The following is a 22,090-nucleotide window of genomic DNA, read 5'->3' as shown; positions in this document are numbered from 1 at the left end:
GGCCCTCTGGGAATCTGGGGAGCTTACACAGCAACAGCTCCCTGCACTCTCCCTCTCTTCTAAAGAAGAGGACATAAAATTTTGTTGTTTTCTTCTATTGCTCCTCTATGGCTCTAGTGTTATATTGAAACCACCAGTTCTTCATTTCTCCATTTTGTTATCTACCAATTTCCTGCTTCAATGGGGATTTGGCTAACTACCATTCCCCTAGGGTCCCCTCTCCCCAACCTCCCAATAGAATTATGTCAGACATTTTGGGTAAGTCAGTATTTGGTATTTGCATTACTTTGACTATGTGAATGTTATTTATAGCTGAGTCATGTAATATACTATGATTTCCTTTTCTTGGCAGTTAAAAAAAAAATCCCCACTGGTATTGTGTGTGTGTGTGTGTGTGTGTGTGTGTGTGTATGTGCGTGCACACACACTCATCTATTTCTATGTCCCTACCCATCAATGAATCCTCAAACACTCTGCCTAAAGTACAAATCTTCTCTAAGGACATTCAAATGTATCAGGAAGTATGTCATTTGTTTTTATTTTTGTTTATTTTTTAAATGTTTATTTTTTATTTTTGAGAGAGACAGCAAACAGGGGAGGGACAGAGAGAGAAGGACAGCAGGCTGACCTGATGTGGGGCTCAAACTCACCAACCATGAGATTTGTGGATGGCTCAGTTGGTTAAGCATCAACTTTTGGTTTTGGCTCAGGTCATGATCTCACAGTTCATGGGATCAAGCCCCACTGTTAGCCTTGTGCTAACAGTGCGGAGCCCGCTCGGGATTCTCTCTCCTCCTCTCTCTGCCCCTCCCCTGCTTGCGTGTGTGCGCTCACACATACGTACTCTCTTCTCTCAAAATAAAGAAATAAACATTTTAAAAAATAAAGATGAAAACATCCTTTCCATGGAGGGATAACTCCTCAAGCTTCAGTCCTATTCCAATTCAGACGGATTCTTCTCTAGATGTGGTGCACTGATGTTATGGAAGAATCTTCCTTCACCAACGTCCTGGGGATCCCTCGCATTTTCTTTTCCTGGATCCTACATCTTCCCTTTTTGGCTCATTCCCTCATTTTGGTAAAACGCATTCACCAAGTCATTTCCTGAGACAGGGATTGAGGGGTATTTTTAAAGTTTTTGAATCTGAATATGTTATTATTTTAACATAGGACATGGAATCCTGGGGTGCAAACCAGTCTGTTTCCAGTGTTGCTCTGAGCACTTCTGATCCCCAGAACGTTACACATAAGCTGTTCTTCTTGCTTTTGAAGTTTGTAGATCTTCTTCTTATCTCTGCTGCACTTAACTTCCCAATGATGCGACTTGGAGCTGTTCTCCCGTAACCATGTGGGCATCCAGTGGGTGTAATCTGGAGTCGGATCTTGCAGTTGGGGAATTTTCCTTGTGTTACTTCTTGAATATTTTCCTCTCTTCTCTTTTCAGCCTCTCTGTTGAGTCCGATGCCGAGCCTCCTCATCTCCGTCTTGAATTTTCTTATATTTTCTCTCTAACTTTTCCTTTGTCTTTCTGTTCTATATTCTGAGAGATTCTCTCAACTAACCAACTTTTCCTGTGAAATTTTTTAGGGGCTTTTTTTTAATTATTAAAAGAGCCCATATCTATTATTATTATTTTTTATGAAAAGTCCTTTTTGTCCTCTGATTACCTTATACCACCAACAGAAAATCATTTCAGCACTCTGAGAAGACAGTATTTTTCTTGCAGTTTTCTTCTGCTCCCTGCATTATCTCTGTTATCTTCTTTCCCTCCCCACACCCTGTTCTTTGTGTATGTCTATCTTTCAGGTTCAAGGCTTGGCTCAAATGTCGGTTCATCTCGGTCTCCTTATTTCAGATGAGGCACTGAACATCTGACCAGAAGTTCTACGCCACGGCAGGACTTGTAAAAATAAGAGGGGTTCACTGTGACGGCCGTATCCCGGAGGCCTCCCAGTGTCTATAACTGCACGCCTTTTCCCCTTGGTCTCTTGGGCATTCGACCATTTAATTGTATTTTTTTCATTGAATAGTTTATCGTCCCTGTTCTTCACTGAACAAGTATCTACTGGGCACTGACTTTGTGTTGGGTCCTGGTGACTAGTGATTATCTGTGAAGAGTCTGCTTTACTAAAATATCATCTGTTACAAGTGGGGCATATGGGTGGCGGTAGACCACACTGACTTCGGAGCCAGACTCTCTAGGTTTTAATATCCACTTTTGGGATCTTAAAACACGGACAATCATGGTACCTACCTCAGAGGGTTGTTATGAGGATTAATAGATCAATATATACAAAGAGCTCAGAAGAGTACCTGGATGTAGTAAGTTCCATATAAATACTAGCTACTATTATTGTTAAGTAAGTCGGAAGGGCTATTTCTCAAGTAACTTAAACAGTGTTCAAGCAGCTTTGCAGTATCTGCTGGATGCCGAGGACGGACTGCATGTGTCAGAGAGTATCTGCCACATTATATGTGTCATTCCATTTAAATGTAAGCCTCAGAGCCGGACAAGGCAAGTACCATTCTACTTTGCAGGTCAGAAAAATGAGGCTCAGAGAGGAAAATAACTTGCTGAATGAACGCTCCACAGCTGGTATGTCCGATTCAAAATGTAGACTTTCTCTACCTCTCACATGCCTCCCATCTGTGGCTCAACAAGTCCCGCTGTAACAGGGCCAACTCCAAATGGCTCCCATTAGGACCCTAGCAGGCCTCCGAGGGCCCTTTTTTTTCTAGTGGTGTGGTGAGTGAAATTAAATGCTAATAAAGTCATACAACAGTGCTTGTTGATAAAGAGCTCTGGAGACCTTAACCTGGAATTTCCCTCCTCAAATACCTGAACCGATGAAATTTCAGTCAGAGCCTGACAAATGCCGGCCTCTCAACCAAGCAGAAGACACAATACTTACAATTTCTCCAGAAGGCAGATGTATAGTCTGTGGTGCCTGCTTGTTCAGAAATTTGTTTAATAAGCGAATGTTGGCAAATGTCCCCCGTGCCATGATGGCATCGTTACCTCGGCGGGAGCCGTAGGAGTTGAATTCTCGTGGAGTCAAGCTAATAATGCAAGCAGGAGAGGAGCTGGCTTAGTGAACGGAACAAAGGTGAAACTTAACTTACATCAAGACAAGAGAAAAACCACAGACCTAGATAGCTCTCTAATCTAATAAGCCTTGCTCTTCAAGGCAGGAAAGCTATTCCTAACATCTGCTGAGGACAGTAGAGGCAGATGTCAGAAGTGGGGCACTGAAAGGCAGAAATCAACATTCTCCTCAGGTTAACTTGTAGTCTCATAAATCTGGGTAAAAAACCAGGAGGAACTCTATTGAGTATTTATTTTATTTATTCATTAGGGTAGCCTAGGGAACTTCACAAAAGATAAAACACTAAAAATAGGTAAGAAAAAGAAAACAGAAAGAATAATCAGTATAGGCCAGTCAGGTGGAGCCAAGAATGAGGGAAACACAAGGTACATTCTGTAAACTAACAGGAAGGAGATCTACTTCTCACGAACTCAATGTGCTGGGCAGACACACAACTGGCAACGTGGTTTACGATTTTCATAAGATAAAAATCAGAGCAATGCTGAAGAGGCAGAACAGCTATTCCTTGTCCTGAAATCAAAGAAAAATCCTGTCTGTGGGCCCCAGTGAAAGGACACTTTGTGACGGCAGGGACAACAGCTTACAATTAACACAGCGATCAGCTCCCTGGCTGTTTCTGAAAATGCTAGGAAGTGTATCTGATGGTGATCTGATCTCATGATGAGATGTAATTTGAAGATTGAGAGAAGGTGTGAATGGGCTTTAGGAGTAGGTGAGCATATCTACAAACTCCTGAAATTGTATCTGGAATGCTGGGGATATGTGCATTTTTCTGGGAATGTACTGTATTTCCCTTCATTCATTTCCCTACGATTCCCATTCTCAAAAGATTGTCAACAATCACCAATCAAAAAAAGTATTGGTCACGGCTTGTTTCCTTAGTTTCTGTATTCAGCTTCAATCTCTGTTTCTCTGTTTGCTGTTGAATTCTTTTCTCCCATTCATTCATTCACTCAACATTTACTGACCACCAGTTATGGGCCAAGAACTATTCAAAGGGCCTAAGGTACACTGATGAACCAAACAGATTAAGATCTGCGCCTTCGCAGGGCTTACATTCTAAAAGGTGGAGACAAAGAAATCATAATAAAAAAAAGAGCACTGTTTATTAGTGTTACTAGAATGTGGTTAATAACTGAGGGAAAAAAAAAAAGTAGATCAAAGCAAAGAGAACAAGAGCATGGGCAGGGTAACCTCATGGAGAAAGACTTGAATTGGCAATGGAGTTAACCAGGCAGATTATTTGGGGGAAGAGGATCCAAGAGGAAAAAACAGCCAGCTCAAACCATCAGGCAGAAAGGCGTTTGGCTTTGCCTGGAACATTTGATAAACAAGGCAATCGCCAGTGTAGACTGAGCTGCACGGATGAGGGGGAAGGGCAGGGATTCGCTGACACCTCTTGAATATCACCTGCCTGTCTCTGCTTGCTGATGGACGCTTGTCTCCCATTCAAAGTACAATCATATCCCTTTAAAACCTTACCATATGCGTCTGTGCATAGAAAGTTCCTGTACATTTAATACAGTAGTTGCCCCACATTAAAAAAAAAAATCTTGACATAGACTCCTGTATATCACCTCCGCTAGAGGTGGGCTATCTTCTTAAACCTTCAACACTCACATTTCTGGGGAACATGGAATAGTCTTGCTCTGCACATGACTGTCCCATAGGATGCACTAGGAGAAGGCAGAGACTGAGTGGAGCACAGTAGGAGGGGGATGTATGAAGAAAACAGGTCAGCTACCAGGCAAGTGCGGTGAGGGCAAGGCAGTTTTCCTCTCCCACTGACAAAACAAAACACAAGAAGGAAGGGAAAGGGAAGGGAAAGGGAAGAGAAAGGGAAGGGAAAAGGAGGGGGAAGGAAAGAGAAAGGAAGGGAAGGGGAAGAGGAAGATAAGGGGAAGGGGAAGGGAAGAAGAAGGAAAGAGAAAGGGAAAAGAAAGAAAGGAAAGAGAAAGGGAAGGGCAAGAGAAAGGGAAAGGAAAGGGAAAGGGAAGGGGAAGGGCAGGGCAAGGGAAAGGAAAGAGAAAGGGAAAAGAAAGAAAGGAAAGAGAAAGGGAAGGGCAAGAGAAAGGGAAAGAAAGGGAAGGGGAAGGGCAAGGGAAAGGAAAGAGAAAGGGAAAAGAAAGCAAAGGGAAGGGCAAGGAAAGGGAAGGAAGAAGAAGGTGCTGGATTTTGTTCTTCAGATCAGCTCTGGGCTTCATCCCTGAAGAAGCTGATTCAGGAGGTGCAGAGAGGAACCGGAATTTTTATCTCCCCAGATGATTCTTATGGAAAGTCAGATCTGGGAACGACTCCAATTACTATCGGTGTATTAGGTGACAAGAGATAATACTGGCATAATAGCTGTTAAAATCAGTCTAGACTGAAGGATTGGCAAATGGATGTGTCAGCCACTGTTCTCAGAAATTCCTCCTCTCAACCAGGACCTGGCTACGCACCTCAGGTGACATCCCTGCCGAGTGCGACACAGGCGGAGAGCAGAGCCCATACCCTCACGGCAGCCAAGCTGGGGCGGGAACGACAGCTGGGTCTCATGGGGACATTAGAAGGAAGGTCCCCTCCCTTGCTGATGGAATCTCCCAAGGAAGCTTGGAAGCAGCAAACAGAAAGGGTGACTGTTTTTCAAGCCTCAGCGTTCAGTGAAAACCAGACTCTGATTCAAAAGAGAAATACTGGCTTCATTCATTCCATTTCTGTCTTTTAGTCTTTTTTTCCCTCACTCACACTTACCCTCTGTTAGTTAAGTAGCGAGCAGCGGGGCTGTTTCTTGCAATATTTCCAGCCGGAGAAATGTGGTCAGTTGTTACCGAATCCCCCAAATTTAACAGCACATACGCATCCACTATAGACTTAGGCGGCTGGATATCTGAAGTCTAGCAAAGCATACAGCAAGTCAGTGTTGGCCCAGGTTTGCTCCAACAAGTCACCAAGGGAGTCTCAACAGTCACAACAATGGTCTGTGGACCTGAACTAGGGGTCCTAGTTTTGTCAGGGGTACTTAGAAAAGTAAGGTGAATTTACTCAGAACACTCACATCCCACCCTTGAAGGGAGGCAAAGTTGGGCGCTATTCTGTCAAAACCAACAGGGATGCAGCCATAGGTGGCATTCTTTGTGTCCACATCCACGGAGCTCAGAAGCTGAGGACACGAGAATCCCGACTTCTCCTCCCACCCTCTCCCCACCCAGGGGGTCACAGGCTCCTGGTTCATCAGTTGTAGAGAAGATCTCCCTTGATTTCTGAGTATAAGGTTTAAATAGAACAGGCCTGGGGATGTCTTCCCGGAACAGTCAGTTCCGCAGACTTTTCTGAGTCTACATCCAGGTGGCACTGGAGCCCCAGGGTGTCTCTAACAGCCACACAGAAGCCCCAGACACAGAAGCTGTAGGCTCACTAGAGCCAAATATCCCAGCTTCTCAAGATTCTCCCAGCATCATCCGTTCGGCTTTGTACAGGTTTCAATGGAATGGGTGGACAAAGCAAGGCACAGGGTAATAAAGTAGACTTTATAAGGAAACCATTTGGAAAACTGATTTTGTTAAACATTAAAAAAAAAGCCATACCAGGTTTTCAAAGAACGGTGGTGACTTAATGTACGTTGATTTGGGATTCCAGCAATATAGCTTATCCGAGGGGGCTGCTAAGGCATTCCAGCTTTCATTCACAGTCTTTAAAAAAATACAAAAAGATGAAAGAAAAGCAAATCGAATCACATTCCATTCTAAGGAATATTTAACATGTAAGCAAAAAATGAATGTTCTAAGAGTATAATAAAAACCATCCTTAGCATAACACTGAGTACACCAAGTGAAATACATCAGAGAAAGATAAATACCATGGTTTCACTTGTACGTGGCACCTAAAAAACAAATCAAATGAACAAACCAACAGAAAAAGCAGAAGCAGACTGATACACACAGAGAAATAACTGATGGTTGCCGGAGGGGAGGGGAGGTGAAAGGATGGGCAGAAAGGGGTGAAAGGGGTTGGGGGGTATAGGCTCCAAGTCATGGAATGCATGAGCCATGGGGATGAAAGGCACAGCACGGGGAACATAGTGGTATCGTAACAGTGATGAACGGGGATGCAGGGTAGCTACACTTGTGGTGAGCAATGAGATGTACGGGGCCTGAAACTAACGTAATTGTGTGTCAACTCCACTTCGATACAACAAACCCCAAAACAGTTCTTATTCCAGCCATACAAAAGAGTTCCTTTATACTAAGACAATGTCATGGCAAATAACTTAAAAATACATATGCACTGTGACAGGAAGCCCCTAAGATGGCTCCAAGGACTTGCCCCCACCTTTCTGGCATTCACACCCTTAAGCCATCCCCTCCTGCTGAGTGTGGGCTGAACCTAGTGACTAATTTCCAAGATTGGGTTATAAAGAGACTCGGCCTTCTGTCTCTCTCTCCCTTTCTTGCTTGCTCTGATGGAAGTCAGTACCATGCTGTGAGCTGTGAAGAGACCCACCGGCAAGGCAATGAGGGGGGCCTCCAGCTAACTGTAGGCAGGGACCTGAGGCCCTCAGCCCAACAGCCTGTGAGGCACATTATCCTCCCACAACCATGTGAGTGGCCTTAGAAGGGGGTCTTCCCCCAGCTGAGCCTTCAGATGAGCTCAGCCCCAGATGACACCTTGGCTGGAGCCTTGTGAAGGCAGAGGCACTCGGCTAAGCCACACTTGGATTTCTGATCCACAGAAACTGTAAGATAATAAATGCTGTTTTAACCCACTAAGTTTTAGGATAAATTGTTGGGCAGCAACAGAAAACTAATCCATATACAAAGTATTAACTTAAGAAGCAATAATTCAGACTGTACCAAAGGGGAAATTATTTACTCTCTGAAAATTTGGGGAAGTGGACATCCAGGTCACATGGACACTGGATAGCAAATGACAGCTGCTATGCATTAAAATCAACTTGAATGTCTCCACAGGGTCATTACCTCAGCCTTTGGAGAAATGCGTTCAACCCAACGCCCAACAAACTTGCTCATAACCACTTCCCAATGTGCAACTCGTGGGAGGGCACGGTGCGTGAATATGACCCCCCATTTGACCCTTCTCCCCAGACAGTCTGCTCTGTTATTTCAAACCCAAGCCCCAGTCAGCACTCCCTAAGGCACCCAACCACAGAAAGCAGAGAAAGAATAACATCCAAAGGTCTCCGAAAACGATACTGAGCCCCACACATTTTCTCCCTGTTTGTAAACTGCACAAAAAGTTTTATTTATTTCAGTAGTTTGGTAGTTTGGGGCTTTTTACTGAATGGGTTTAAAAAATTTTTTTAAGCATCCAAATAATTCTGAGGGTGCATTACACCTCTACCTCAGTGACAAACTCTAGTAGACATCACGGATCCTCAACCACAGTTGACACAATACCCAGGGTGTCTGAGGAGGGGGTGGGTTCGGGCAAGCTGGCTAGGAATCACACACAACCTAAGGCCTCTCTTCCCGAGGCTACTGCCAAAGCTGGGGCCTTGAGCAAATCTGGGAACATCTGGGGAGTGTGCGGTTTTGTAAAAATGTGAGTCTCAGGAGAAACGACTGAGAACCACTCCCCTGGTTATCTTTAGAAGTAAATGTTACTCTCCAAAGCTTCCACCCCATCAGCCTCAAGGTCTGCAGAGAGGCCACAAAGGAACGGCTTTCCCCTAAACGTGTAGGGGCAGGGTGGGGGGGACCTCACCTCTATTTTCTGGTAGACCTCCTTAAACATCCCAGGGATTACGTACTGACGCTCCACCGCCTGGATCTCGTCTCTGGTTGGCCAGATGTCTTTCAGAAATACCTGTTGTCCCTTTGCATTTACTCCTGGGGGAAAAAAAGTTTATTAGAGAAAAACTGAATTTAATACCCCATTTTCATTATCACATACAGTCAAATCCCGTTCTCCGTGGTAGCAATATTCTGTAAAATCCATGCAAACACTGAGTAGTGAAGACTCAGTCGCTGCCCCCAGGGGATGCGGGTTAGGCCCCTGAGGGCCTCGAGCCTAACGTTTTTGGCAACGATCAATACATAATCTTGCTTTACATGTGCTTCTGCTTAAAGACACCCTATCTAATATATTTTGTTGATGCGTTTACACTGAAGTCACAGCCAGCAACACGATAACTCTTGCCTGAACTAAGTCTACCTCCCACGAGGCACACCCCAGCCTTCTCGGGCTTACGTATACTAGACAGCACTTCGGCACTACGCTTGGGGACTATTTTTAAAAGTGCAATCACCAAAACCACAAAAATGTGGGAAAACATGGCACTACACAGAGCATGAACAGGATACTTGCTGACAGTAGGAGTGCTGAAACAAGAAGGTGGAACCCTGCCTAGTTTGGATGCAGCTGAGAACACGCTCGTTGAGTGACTCAAAGCTGTCACCCCTCTGTGCGTGTCTGCAAATGACCTTGGAGGCAAGGTGAGTATTGATTTGGGGGTTAAAATACATTTTGGTGAATAAGCAAATCTGCAATATCAAATCTACCATATAATGAGGATCAATTATAGCTCTAGTTTTGATTTCCAAAAAGTTAATTTAAGGGGCACTGTTTTCACATTATTTAATCTACTCAGAACAGATTGGGGAAGGCACAGCAAAACCACCAGAGGAAAGGAAACACAGCATCATTTGTCCGAATTTGGGGAAGGTGAACTGTGTGAGATGTGTTTCCACAGAGTATATGTTAAAACAGTGCCTATCGTTAGATAAAAGCAGGAGCTAGAAAGAGAAGAACTAGGGAAGAAGCCAGAATAGCATGCTCTCTATGCCTTTTTGTATTTCTTTCCTTTTAAAATTTTTGTTTTATTTTTTATTTTTTTAAATTATTTTTTAATGTTATGTTTTTTGAGAGACAGAGTGCGAGCAGGGGAGGGGCAGAGAGAAAGGGAGACACCGAATCTGAAGCAGGCTCCAGGCTTCCAGCTGTCAGCACAGAGCCCGACAGGGGCTTAACCTCACGAATTGCGAGATCATGACTTGAGCCGAAGTCGGATGCTCAACTGACTGAGCCACCCAGGAGCCCTTTTTTTTTTTTTTTTTAAAGTTTTATTTATCTATTTATTTTGAGAGGTAGACAGAGAGGGAGAGTGAATGAGCAGAAGAAGGGCAGAGAGAGAGAGACGGAGAGAGAGAAAATCCTAAGCAGGCTCTGCAGTGTTAGCACGGAGCCCGTGTGTAACTCATGAACCCGAGATCTTGACCTGAGCCAAAATCAAAAGTTGGCTGCTTAACCGACTGAGCCACCCAGGTGCCCCTTATTTCTTTCCTTTTGTTATCTCTGTCCTTCAGTTAATTCTTGTGTATTTCAGGTAGGTCTTCCCTGTGTGTGAGGGAATAAAGAAAAGACTCCTTCTCATCTTTGTTAGTTCTTTGCCTCATTAATTATTAATGAAAGCAGTTATTTTCCTCCAATAAGATTTTCAGATTCACTGGGAAAAAAATCAAACAAACAAATGTAACCACACAAACGAAATCTTACCCAGTGGCTCTTTCTCAAAGTTGATCCTGATGGTCCCAGCAATTGCATATGCTATCACTAAGGGCGGAGAGGCTAAGTAGTTGGCCCGGGTATTGGGGTGGACTCGACCTTCAAAATTCCTGTTCCCAGATAGTACTCCAACAGCTACAAGGTCTCCCTGTGTCCGGAAGAGAAAAATCAGTTCACGCAGAGAAGAGGTTGCCTGGACTTTTTGTCTCAGACCACCTGCTAAAGTTTCCCATCAATGGAGGAGGCTCCTTAAACCCTTCTTTCACTTGGTCCCCTGGGTGCGGGGAAAAGAACATGCACGGCTGTCCCTGGGGAGACACTCTGGGTCAAAAGACACAGAGAGACATGGTTTCTGGTCATGAGAAACTCCCAGGTCAGTCAGAAGGCAGCATCCTGGTTACTTTGCCGCCTGGGGCCTGAGAACAGGAGGGAAAGTCTGTAACAGCTGAAAGCTCAAGGAAGCCACACTGACCTATGTTTGCAAAGCAAACCAAATAGTGTTTCTCAAAGCTACAGAATTTACAGAACAAAAATCAAACCAATGCAACTTAGTTTTGATTTGTTTGCATGGAGCCCTGACTCCGAGCCAGTTTTCAGATTACCAGGAACACACAGTTCTGGAGCTGTCTGCAGTCAACACCAGCACCGACCGGGCACTTGTGTGCCGGCACCACTCAAAGTCCGGCATGTCCATTATCACCTCCGTGCTCGCAGCACGTACTATTATCATCTTCAATTTACGGCTGAGAAATGTGCCGCACAAGGTAGACAGCTGGTAAGGCTGGCTTGCCCCCGAAGACCGTACGTGCAACGGCATCCATTCCCTGCTTCCCCGGACCTTCCTGAGACGACCGGCATTTTGGTCGCACATCTTATGAAAGGAGACAACAACTCTGAAGCCCCACAGGCTCCTCTGCACTTACCTGGGTGATGGCGTCTACCACAGCTTCGGGTAAGGGCCCACTATTGCCAATGCAGGTCATGCAACCGTAGCCGACCACATCAAACCTAGGTGCCGGGAGAGAAGCACGGGTGCGCAATGATTCTCAGCAAGCCTCTCTGCCGATGACAGGTCTAGAGACTACTGATTTAAGGAGAACAGCAGCACATGGAGTAAGTTTAGCACTGTCTCTAGAAAGCTTTCATTCTCAGGAGCATTTTATTTACAAAAAAATTTTTTTTTAACGTTTATTTATTTTTGAGACAGGGAGAGACAGCATGAATGGGGGAGGGTCAGAGAGAGAGGGAGACACAGAATGTGAAGCAGGCTCCAGGCTCTGAGCTGTCAGCACAGAGCTTGATGCGGGGCTTGAACTTACGGACCGCGAGATCATGACCTGAGCCAAAGTCGGATGGTTAACCGACTGAGCCACCCAGGCGCCCCTCTCAGGAGCATTTTAAAGGTGTTTTTGTTTTTGTTTTAATCTTAAGCACAATCTAACCCCCCAACACGGGGCTCGAACATGACCCCAAGATTAAGAGTCAACATGCGACTGACCAACCAGGTAGAGCGTTTTAATATACTATTCATCCATTCGAGATCATTGAATTAAAGTCTTTTTTGAGGGGCTCCTGGGGGGCTCAGTTGGTCGAGCATCTGACTCTTGATTTCAGCTCAGGTCACACGATCTCACAGTTTATGGCATCATGCCCCATGTTAGGCTCTGTGCTGACATCACAGAGCTTCCTCGGGATTCCTTGTTGCTCTCTCTCCCCCCGCCCCCTGCTTGCTCTTTCTTTCTCTCTCAAATAAATAAAACTAAGATAAAATAAATTCTTTTTCGAGTAAATTGTAAAAAGGAGTTCAACTGAATGATCTAGACTTTTTTTAAAAAAATGTTTATTTGTTTTTGAGAGAGAGAGAGAGAGAGAGAGACAGAGCATGAGTGGGGGAGGGGCAGAGAGAGAGGGAGACACACAATCTGAAGCAGGCTCCAGGCTCTGAGCTGTCAGCACAGACCCTGACATGGGGTTCAAAACCATGAACCATGAGAGAATGATCTAGATTTTTTAAAAGTTGAAATCACATATGCCATTTAATTTCTGTATTTACTACTCTGTATAATCCCAAGGACTTTGACTTTAATGAGATACATGGATAAAATCTTTCTTATCCAAATTAGGAACAGTGGGCAAACTGGAGGAATTGTATTTGGTAACAAATGACTAGTTTACACCAAGGAATTAAAACATTTTTAGTCCTGGTAATTAAGTATTTTCATACCTAAGGGCAGTCTCTCAGGTGCAGAGCCAATGTTAGCCCACAGCATACCTCTGTCAATTGAGAAATGGCAGCCTCTCCTCTAGAAGGATGCAGTGTCATAGCAAAGCCACAGGCTTGATTTCAGTCCTGCTTTGCCCTTATAGGCACCCTTGTATGATGAACAACCAGCACAAGTGTCCACACGAGGGCCCTACTCTGTTGGAATGTAAGGGCTGAAGTCTACTCACCATCTGACAAGACTAATTAGATACCATCAGATAGGCTGACGTGTGTTACAAGGTGACACCGTAAGATACATGTGGAACAAAATACAACAAAAGCAACGTGTAAAAGAAAATTCTTCCTCACCCAAGCTGTGACAGGTAAGGCATGACACCACTTTCTCTCAGGTAGTAGGTGACCACACCGCTTCCAGGAGACAGGCTAGTTTTGATGTAAGGCTTCACGTGCAGACCGGCATTCACAGCTTTCTTTGCTAACAATCCTGTGAAATAGTGAACACCAACATCGGGTAGGGTGGCAACCTAGCCTAGCTGCCAGGGACAGTTCAGCAAGGAGACTGGTCCTTCCGTCTGCATTTCCTGCCACCGCCTGACAAAGCCCCATTCATGGTGCTTTCTAGTTCTGCTGCCTAGCAGAAATCAAAAGCTCACTGGCCCAAAGTCATTTACACGTATGCAGTAAACTCAAAATTAGTCATGAAAACGAAGAAAGAGATGGGCTTTTTTTTTTTTTTAAAGAAGTAAACTTAAAAACTTTCAGGAATATATTACAGAATAAGTTTTTAACTTTTGGAGGGAAAGTAATCCTTCTAATTACGTTTTATTTGGATGAAAATTATAATTGGAAGGGCCCTCTTTAAAGGGATATGAATTGTGTACTGGTAGGTGAGGAATACAGTCTAGAGTAAAAATCTAGTCCTCAGATTTTTTTTTTTTTTAAAGCAGAAAATCACCAGCTCTAGGCCCCTGGATTTTTGGCAAGTAACAGAGATCATTACTGGGGCACTGGGTGCTTTCTTAGGAACATCTCATAGAATTTGGAAAGAAATGAGGAGTGGGGGTCAAAAGACACAAAAAGCTACAGACAAGTGGTGACTTGTCTTAAGGAAATTTGTTCGATCCAGACAACAAAGGCTTAGGTGTCAAGAGAAGAATTCTTGGACAAAGGTTTTCCTTACGTACTTGTGCACTTTAAAAAGAAAGAACTCTGTGATGACCTTGGTCTTTGGACACAACAGGAACTCTTGGGAATGATAAAAAACAACTGGAAACTAAAGAGCTTTCCTTTTTTTAAAAAAAAAAAAAAGTTTTATTATTTTTAAAAATTTACATCCAAATTAGTTAGCATATAGTGCAACAATGATTTCAGGAGTGCAACAATGATTTCAACTCCTCCAGTAACCCTGAGTTTGTTCTCCATATTTATGAGTCTCTTCTGTTTTGTCCCCCTCCTTGTTTTTATATTATTTTTGCTTCCCTTCCCTTATGTTCATCTGTTTTGTCTCTTAAAGTCCTCATATGAGTGAAGTCATATGATATTTGTCTTTCTCTAATTTCACTTAGCATAATACCCTCCAGTTCCATCCACGTAGTCACAAATGGCAAGACTTCATTTTTTGATTGCTGAGTAATACTCCATTGTGTATATAAACCGTATCTTCTTTATCCATTCATCCATCAGTGGACATTTGGGCTCTTTCCATACTTTGGCTATTGTTGAGAGTGCTGCTATAAACATTGGGGTGCATGTGTCCCCTCGAAACAGCACACCTGTATCCCTTGGACAAATACCTAATAGTGCAATTGCTGGGTCGTAGGGTAGTTCTATTTTTAGTTTTCTGAGGAACCTCCATACTGTTTTCCAGAGTGGCTACACCAGCTTGCATTCCCACTAAAGAGCCTTCTATTAATTAAACTCTGTATGTCACTATTAACTGCTTAACCAGAATTGCCTAACAGACCAGGAAGTTTTATCAACCAGTGCCCTGTGCCCTAAGTCAGATGCACCTGACAGCACTTCAAAGACAGACGAAGTCTACTGTATGAAAAGGCCCAATAGGGGTTTTACAGAGAATAGTCTGTAATATTGATATGAAAACAGGTTTTGTTTTTGTTTTTCCTTCTAGAATCTAACACAAGATTCTAAGCTTTACCAAAAATTCATCTTTTTTTTTTTTTTTTGGCTTTCTTCTACTTATTTTCTGTGTTAATCCTAAAGACTAGTATGCATTATGTATTCTACTTTAAATACTTGGCTTTGGACACTAGTTACTGTGTAAACACTTTTGGGCCAATAAATCTCTGCCTTGGTAAAAGACAATGTTTGGACATGTAGAACTGTTAAGCCCCTGGGTCGTGTCTTGAAAGATTTCCACCCACACGTCCACAGGACCATGGGGACCAATTCAAATGCACTCACCTGCCCCCAACATCACCGATGGATTACTGGTGTTTGTGCAGCTAGTAATGGCAGCAATGACCACGGAACCATGAGTGAGGGTGAATTCACTATTATTATATATAAATGTCTTATGGTCATTATGATGGTCCAGAGCAACCTGGAATCCTTTAAACCCTTGCTATGGGGAGAGAGAGAAAAAAAAAAAAGAAGTTCTAAGTTTCCATCATATTAGAATCAGTGGCCTTGGTTCCTATCCATTAAACTCTACAATAATGTCATTGAGTTAATCAGACGAACTTGAAACTAAATTTGTAGCTTTAGCATTTCCATTTTTGAGATGAGAAGGAAGTAAATATTAATAGGACTTCAAAGTAGATCAAGATTCAGAAATTATGACTGCCTTTTATAAATATTTAAAAACAATAAAGAGAACTTTAATTTTTCTCTAGCATTTCAGAGTTCACTAGCTGACATACTTATGTTTTGTTAAAAATTGCTTTTAAAATTATGGTTACCAAAGTATTTCTTTTTCTTCTAAAGTGAGAACTTTTCACTGTGTGTATATATATATATACATTTTGGTCAGATTCAACTAATCATGATCAATAAGGCAAATAAAGTACAGCTGAACATTTGGTTTAATGCTGGTGGCTCAAGGATAAAACCCACCACATACCGTAATCATCATGTGGGGAGATGTTCATTGAAAATCTGCATACAAGATGTTATGCTGGGTACTTTGTGGGATACAAAGGTGATTCTGACACAAATCCTATACTCAAAACATACAGTCCAACAAGGGACATCCAATAAGGGAAATGTAAAGGACCAGCAATGTAGGTTTAAGAACATGGATGCCATCTCAGACCAAGTGCCAGAAGTTCAAATGATGACTTTCTGCTATGGGATGTGAGGCCATGCTATGGAGGGGCTGATAGATTAGGACATGCACAGAGGGTGAAGACGGATGCATGTGGGTGGAGGCAGGGCATGAACAAGAAGTAAAATGGCCAGAAAAGCTTGGGTAAGTCGAGTAGACAGTGTCGTGAGAGTCATATGAAAAGCAGATATGCTTTTAAAAAGGCGGGATGAGTTGTGTTCACAGGTGGTCAAGTGCTCTTAGGAAGTTGTGTGGCTCTTGGCTAATGGGAGAGGCACTGAGGACTTCAGGATGGAGAAGGAACGTCCTCAGAGTCAGGCTTCAGGAAGCTTCCTCATTAGAGGGTGAAAAGCAGCATGGGCACTAAGAGATCGGGCACGGGGCAGGGTTGGGGAGACTTCCACCTGCCTTCCCGGACCCTACCTTGGCTCCAAGGCAGCTCTCAAAGTCCTTTTTCATGTCCGTCACAGCGACTTTGTCCTGAGGCCTTTTTGGTCCACTGCAGCAAGGCACAACTGTTCTCAAGTTCAATTCTACAACCTGTCCACCCAAAAGAGAAGGGACTCAGGCGCGGACGCTGTACCTCAGAGAAAACACTCCGGTTGTGTCAGACAATTTATAACACCACAGCTACAAAACCAAACAAACTAAACCACCACATTCATAAGCAAGGAGTCAATGTTCTTTTTAATACTTAAAGAATGAGTTTCCGAAGATCAAGATGGACACGTAAGTGGTGCGGGACAGGCGGGAAGACTTGTCACCTCTCAGGATGACCAGGGTGGGCGCTGTAGCTGCTGGCTGGCGTCTTTTATGCATCCACCTTTCCAAAGCAGCTCCTACACTCTTTTTAAGGCTTAGCTTAGTTTGAGATGGGTTTATTCTAAAATGATACATACACCATTGTGCTTTTTGCTAAAATGAATTGGTAGGATGCGGCCACTCAGTCATCAATGCCAGGAAATGGGCCTTGGTCTAAGTGCATATTTCCTTCTCTCAGTGTACTATGAAACAAAACCAGGGGCCTGTATCCAGGTTACCCTCCGGGCTTTCTTGAAAAGAAAAATTGGGAATCGGTTTGCACCTGAGAAAATGAATGAAGAAAATGAATGGATAAATCAGAACTAATTGCTACACTTGACCTCCATTTCTTTTCCATCTATAATAACAATGAGCTTAGCCTTTAAACAGCCTTACTCCCTCTGGCAAAGGCCTTCTTCAAAGGTTTTCCACCTTAGAGGAGTAAATGGGTAGGTCAGAAAGGGGGCGCACACTCAGCCTAATGGAAGAAGTTATTTTATGTTTACAATTCCTTATCTTTTTGATTTTTTTCAGCCTTTTAACATGTTCTTCTGTGATGACTTGGCAGTGACTAATATCCTACAAGTACACCTCCTAAGAAAAAAACACACACGACTGAAATCACAGGCTCAAGGAAGAGGAAACACACACTTGGTGAAAGGTGCTCTCATACCTGGGCAAACTCTGGGTCTTGAGAGAGGTTACTGAAATCCCGAAACATTCCTACAGCTTGAAGATACTTTTTCATTTGCTTTACTTTTTCTTCATCACGACCTAAGTGGGCATTTTAAGAAATAACAAGTAACAGGTGTTAATATTTCCTGGTGAAACTAAAGCCTCCGCCAGCAATTAGAGAAGTCAGGTGCAACACACACACACACACACACACACACACACACACACACACACACACACACACACCCAAAAGCTTTGCTTCAATTTCAACATTCAGTCTAACGTTTTGACTCTCTGGGTGATGCTGCTGTTTATCAGGGGCCATGAACTGATCTGGACTATGTGCTGAAGAAGATTCTAGTCCTATCTGTAAGTACTCTCCTCTCTTTGGTCACTGTCCTTCATTCAGAGGACCTAAGGCTTAGTTAACTGTTAAAGCACACCGAAGCCTCTGCCTTCAAGTGACCAGACTCAGCACTCCACATTATTCTTGTGAAAATGGCAATCCTCTCAAGCTGCCACCAGCTCTGAGCACTTCGCATCTGCCCAGCACTATGTGCTAAACATTTTAAATGTATCATCTCCATCTCTAATGAGACAAGTTCTAGATAAGGAAATAGTGGCTCAAGACTCCAAAGTCCCAAGTCTTAACTCCTAATGGAATATGACCCTCAATGCTCAGCTGTATCTTTTTTTCTTTTCTTTTTTTTTTTAACATTTTATTTTCAAGTAATCTCTACACCCAACATGGGGCTCCAACTTACAACCCCGAGATCAAGAGTCACATGCTCTACCGATGAGCCAGCCAGGTGCCTCTCTGCTGTTTTATCTAGATCCTGACTGTAGATGACAATATTCACGGAGCAATACCCAATGGGCACACATTCCACTCATTTCTCTGACAGTTAAGTAAGACTGTTTGAGAGCTTGATTCTTGGACCATGACAGATGAGCCTGTTTATTTGCCTGTTTGTTTTAGCTGGATTGTAAAAGTTACCCGCTTTCAGCCTGGACCTCTTAAAAGATGGCTGAGCTTCATTAATGTATGTATCTATCACGTTTGGTACAACCCAGCCATCCTCTTCCGAAGATGCACAGAAGAAAATTCTCTTAGCTTTCAGCGTGAGAAAGGGCTCTACTTCTCTGAAGCAGTATGTTTGTTTCAATGCACTAGATGTGGCAAATTTGGTGCCAGATCACTAAGCAGCTTGGTGGCCACCTCTACAGCCACAGAAATGAATCTGATCTCTGGGTGTATTTTGCAGCTTTCCCCTCTTTTTCCTCCCCGTCAACCCTCCCCTTCTCTCGGTCAATCCCCTCAACCATTTCTTCTGTTCTTTTATTTCTACCTCTTTTTCACTTCAACTTTTTGGGGAGTAAGGGAGATCTCAATCAATTTCAATACAGTTATATGTAATAAAAACATTTTAAAAAGACCACTTTTTATCACAATATTAACTACTTCCAGAGGGTTTTCCTCAGGACAATCAGGGAGAAGACCTGGATGAAACTTGAAGTCTGTAAACATCTCACAAACCCTCGTGATGAGGTGTGTGTGCATTTGCCCCGTCCTTGCGTTTGCCTTTACCTTGACTAGCCTTTACCTTTGATGCCTGCTGTTCCTGATATCTCAAAAGGAACATCAGCCATTAGAACCTTTCAATAGTAAACACTGGATACTGATGAGAAGGCCCAAGTCTGTCTGTTCTTTTCTCCTTAATAACTCAGTTGTAATTTTAAAAGTCATTTGGGGGGTGCCTGGATGGCTCAGTCGGTTAAGGCGTCTGACTTCAGCTCAGGTCATGATCTCATGGTTTGTGGGTTCGAGCCCTGCATCGGGCTCTGTGCTGACAGCTCAGAGCCTGGAGCCTGCTTTGGATTCTGTGTCTCCTTCTCTCTCTGCCCCTCCCCGGCTCGTGCTCTCTCTGTCTCTCTCAAAAATAAACAAACACTAAAAAATGTTTAAAAAAAAAAAAAAGCCATTTGGAAAACAAAAGGTCCCTTCCACCTCTGCCACATAGGATGAGCCATCAAAAATAAAATTGTTTCATGTGATCTTCTTGCTCAAAATGACCCGGTGGCTTCCTAGAACATTTAGAATTTAAAATAAATTTCTAACTGTCCACTATGGCCTGCAAGCCCCTGAGTGGATCTGGTCCCTGACCTCCCCTCCCATGGCCTTCACCCTGGGCTCCAGCCGCAAAGGCCCCCCCACTCTCTCGGCTGTTGTCTGAACACACGGAGACCGTCCTGTCTTGAGTTGCTGTACTTGGGTTCCTCTGTCTGGAAAATGCCTCCTCCACCACTTCCCACTGCTTGTCCCCCACTTCACTTAAGCATCTCTTCAAACTGCTTTCAGGAGCCCTGGCTGACCTTCCGATATATAAATGAGCACCCTTCAGCTACTCCAACCACCTCCCCTGCCTTCTTCCTCATTCTCTTATATACATATGTATGCATTTATTTATTTGTTCACGCCTGTCTCCCTCACTGGAATGGAAACTCCACCAGGGCAGAGACATTATGTTGGTCACTGCTGTATCTCTGACACCTAGATCAGATGTTGATAATGTGTTAAATAAATGACTGAATATTTTAAAAATAAATTTGAAAAATTAAAAAAAAAACAAAAAACCTTTCTCCAAGTTCAAGTCAAATCTCTAAACAAATACATACAGAGTCAAGAAACCGCCAACATTTCAAGATGCCCTCACATGCAGTCTTTCATTTTACCTTTGGGACAGCCCAGACAGAGGTGTCCTGGAATGCTGTCCTGTTTGGAGCCTCAGCTTTGGATTCTAGCTCCATTACTTATTGGCTTTGGATATATACCCTACATCTCTCTCTGATCCTCAGTCTTCTCTCCGATTAGTTTAATGAACTCATCTATCAATCTACCCCAGATCTGTGAAGAGGGTGAGAGCAAATACATAGCAAGTGCCCAGCACACGACAGCTGTTCTCATTACTAAGATCCCTTATTTCCTGTCAAATAACTAGAAGTAGAGACCAGCATGCATAACTTGGATTCCAGAACACCTGAGCTCTTTCTACTGGCCATACAGTGTCTGTCTCATATCTTCTGAAATCCCAACAACCATTCTGACTCTACAGAGAAAAGGAGAAACACCGTAAGTCTGACCCTGTGCACTCCAAGGGACAGAGGCATAAGGCAGTTCTCCAATCCCCAGAGTTCTATGAAACTTTACGAAGGGCTTCTGCCTTCGCGGTTCTGCACTTACCTGTCTGCACCAGGTACTTTATACTAACTTCATCAACTGGGAAAAACGCAGCAGTCGCCCCGTACTCTGGACACATGTTCGCAATAGTAGCTCGGTCGGCAATGGACAATTGGGCTACTCCCGGCCCGAAGAACTCGACAAATTTGCCCACTACCCCAACCTGACGCAGGTGCTAGGCAGCAAAACAATAGAAAAGTCTGAGACTTGACAGCCCACATTTAAAATGCAGAACTAGCTCCTTACAATTCTTATAAACTAGCCTGGTACGTAAACACAAACAATGAAGTGGCCCAACACATTTTTGATTACTCTAAGAAATAAAATTTAAAAAGTAATGTTAACTATATACAGTGTGGAATCTTGGATTGAATCCTGGAACAGAAAAGGGTCATTACTGAAAACACTGGTGAAGTTACTTGTTTCATTAGCAGTGTTGGACCCACATTCTTCATTTTGATTTCATGTACCGTGGTTATGTGAGATGTTAACATCTGGGGCAGTTGGAAGAAAGGTAACAGAAACTCCCTGTATTCTTTACATCAACTCTCCTGTAAATCTAAATGATGTCTACACTGAAAACTATAGCAAGCTTATGAAAGAGATTGAAGAAGACACAAAAAAATGGAAAAATATTCCATGCTCCTGGATAGGAAGAACAGATATTGTTAAAATGTCAATACTACCCAAAGCAATCTACATATTCAATGTAATCCCTATCAAAATAACACCAGCATTCTTCACAGAGCTAGAACAAACAATCCTAAAATTTGTATGGAACTAGAAAAGACCCCGAATAGCCAAAGCAATCTTGAAAAAGAAAACCAAAGCTGGAGGCATCAAAATCCCAGACTTCAAGTTGTATTACAAAGCTGTAATCAAGACAGTATGGTACTGGCACAAAAACAGACACTCAGATCAATGGAACAGAATAGAGAACCCAGAAATGGACCCACAAACCCATGGCCAACTAATCTTTGACAAAGCAGGAAAGACAGTCTCTTTAGCAAGTGGTGCTGGGAAAATTGGACAGCGACATGCAAAAGAATGAACCTGGACCACTTTCTTACACCATTCACAAAAATAAACTCAAAATGGATGAAAGACCTAAACGTAAGACAGGAAGCCATCAAAATCCTCGAGGAGAAAGCAGGCAAAAACCTCTTTGACCCTGGCTGCAGCAACTTCTTACTCAACACGTCTCCAGAGGCAAGGGGAACAAAAGCAAAAATGAACTATTGGGACCTCATCAAAATAAA

General features: G+C 43.2%; 1 protein-coding gene across 1 annotated transcript in view; it reads right to left on the bottom strand.

Moving 5' to 3' along the window:
* The window catches only part of ACO1 (aconitase 1), a 65,333-nt gene that overhangs the window by 5,722 nt on the left and 37,521 nt on the right, over nt 1–22,090 (bottom strand). The window contains exons 8-18 of the mRNA XM_042913447.1: nt 20,835–21,006; nt 17,592–17,692; nt 16,541–16,657; nt 15,256–15,415; nt 13,183–13,318; nt 11,534–11,618; nt 10,602–10,758; nt 8,811–8,935; nt 6,674–6,778; nt 5,841–5,983; nt 2,913–3,060 (exon numbers count right to left, since the gene is read on the bottom strand). Of these exons, the coding sequence (XP_042769381.1) occupies nt 2,913–3,060; nt 5,841–5,983; nt 6,674–6,778; nt 8,811–8,935; nt 10,602–10,758; nt 11,534–11,618; nt 13,183–13,318; nt 15,256–15,415; nt 16,541–16,657; nt 17,592–17,692; nt 20,835–21,006 (1,449 nt within the window). The remainder of the gene's footprint in view (nt 1–2,912; nt 3,061–5,840; nt 5,984–6,673; nt 6,779–8,810; nt 8,936–10,601; nt 10,759–11,533; nt 11,619–13,182; nt 13,319–15,255; nt 15,416–16,540; nt 16,658–17,591; nt 17,693–20,834; nt 21,007–22,090) is intronic.

Source organism: Panthera leo, chromosome D4 (assembly GCF_018350215.1).
Source record: "Panthera leo isolate Ple1 chromosome D4, P.leo_Ple1_pat1.1, whole genome shotgun sequence".
Taxonomy (NCBI): domain Eukaryota; kingdom Metazoa; phylum Chordata; class Mammalia; order Carnivora; family Felidae; genus Panthera; species Panthera leo.
This window is presented reverse-complemented; position numbering and strand designations above follow the sequence as displayed.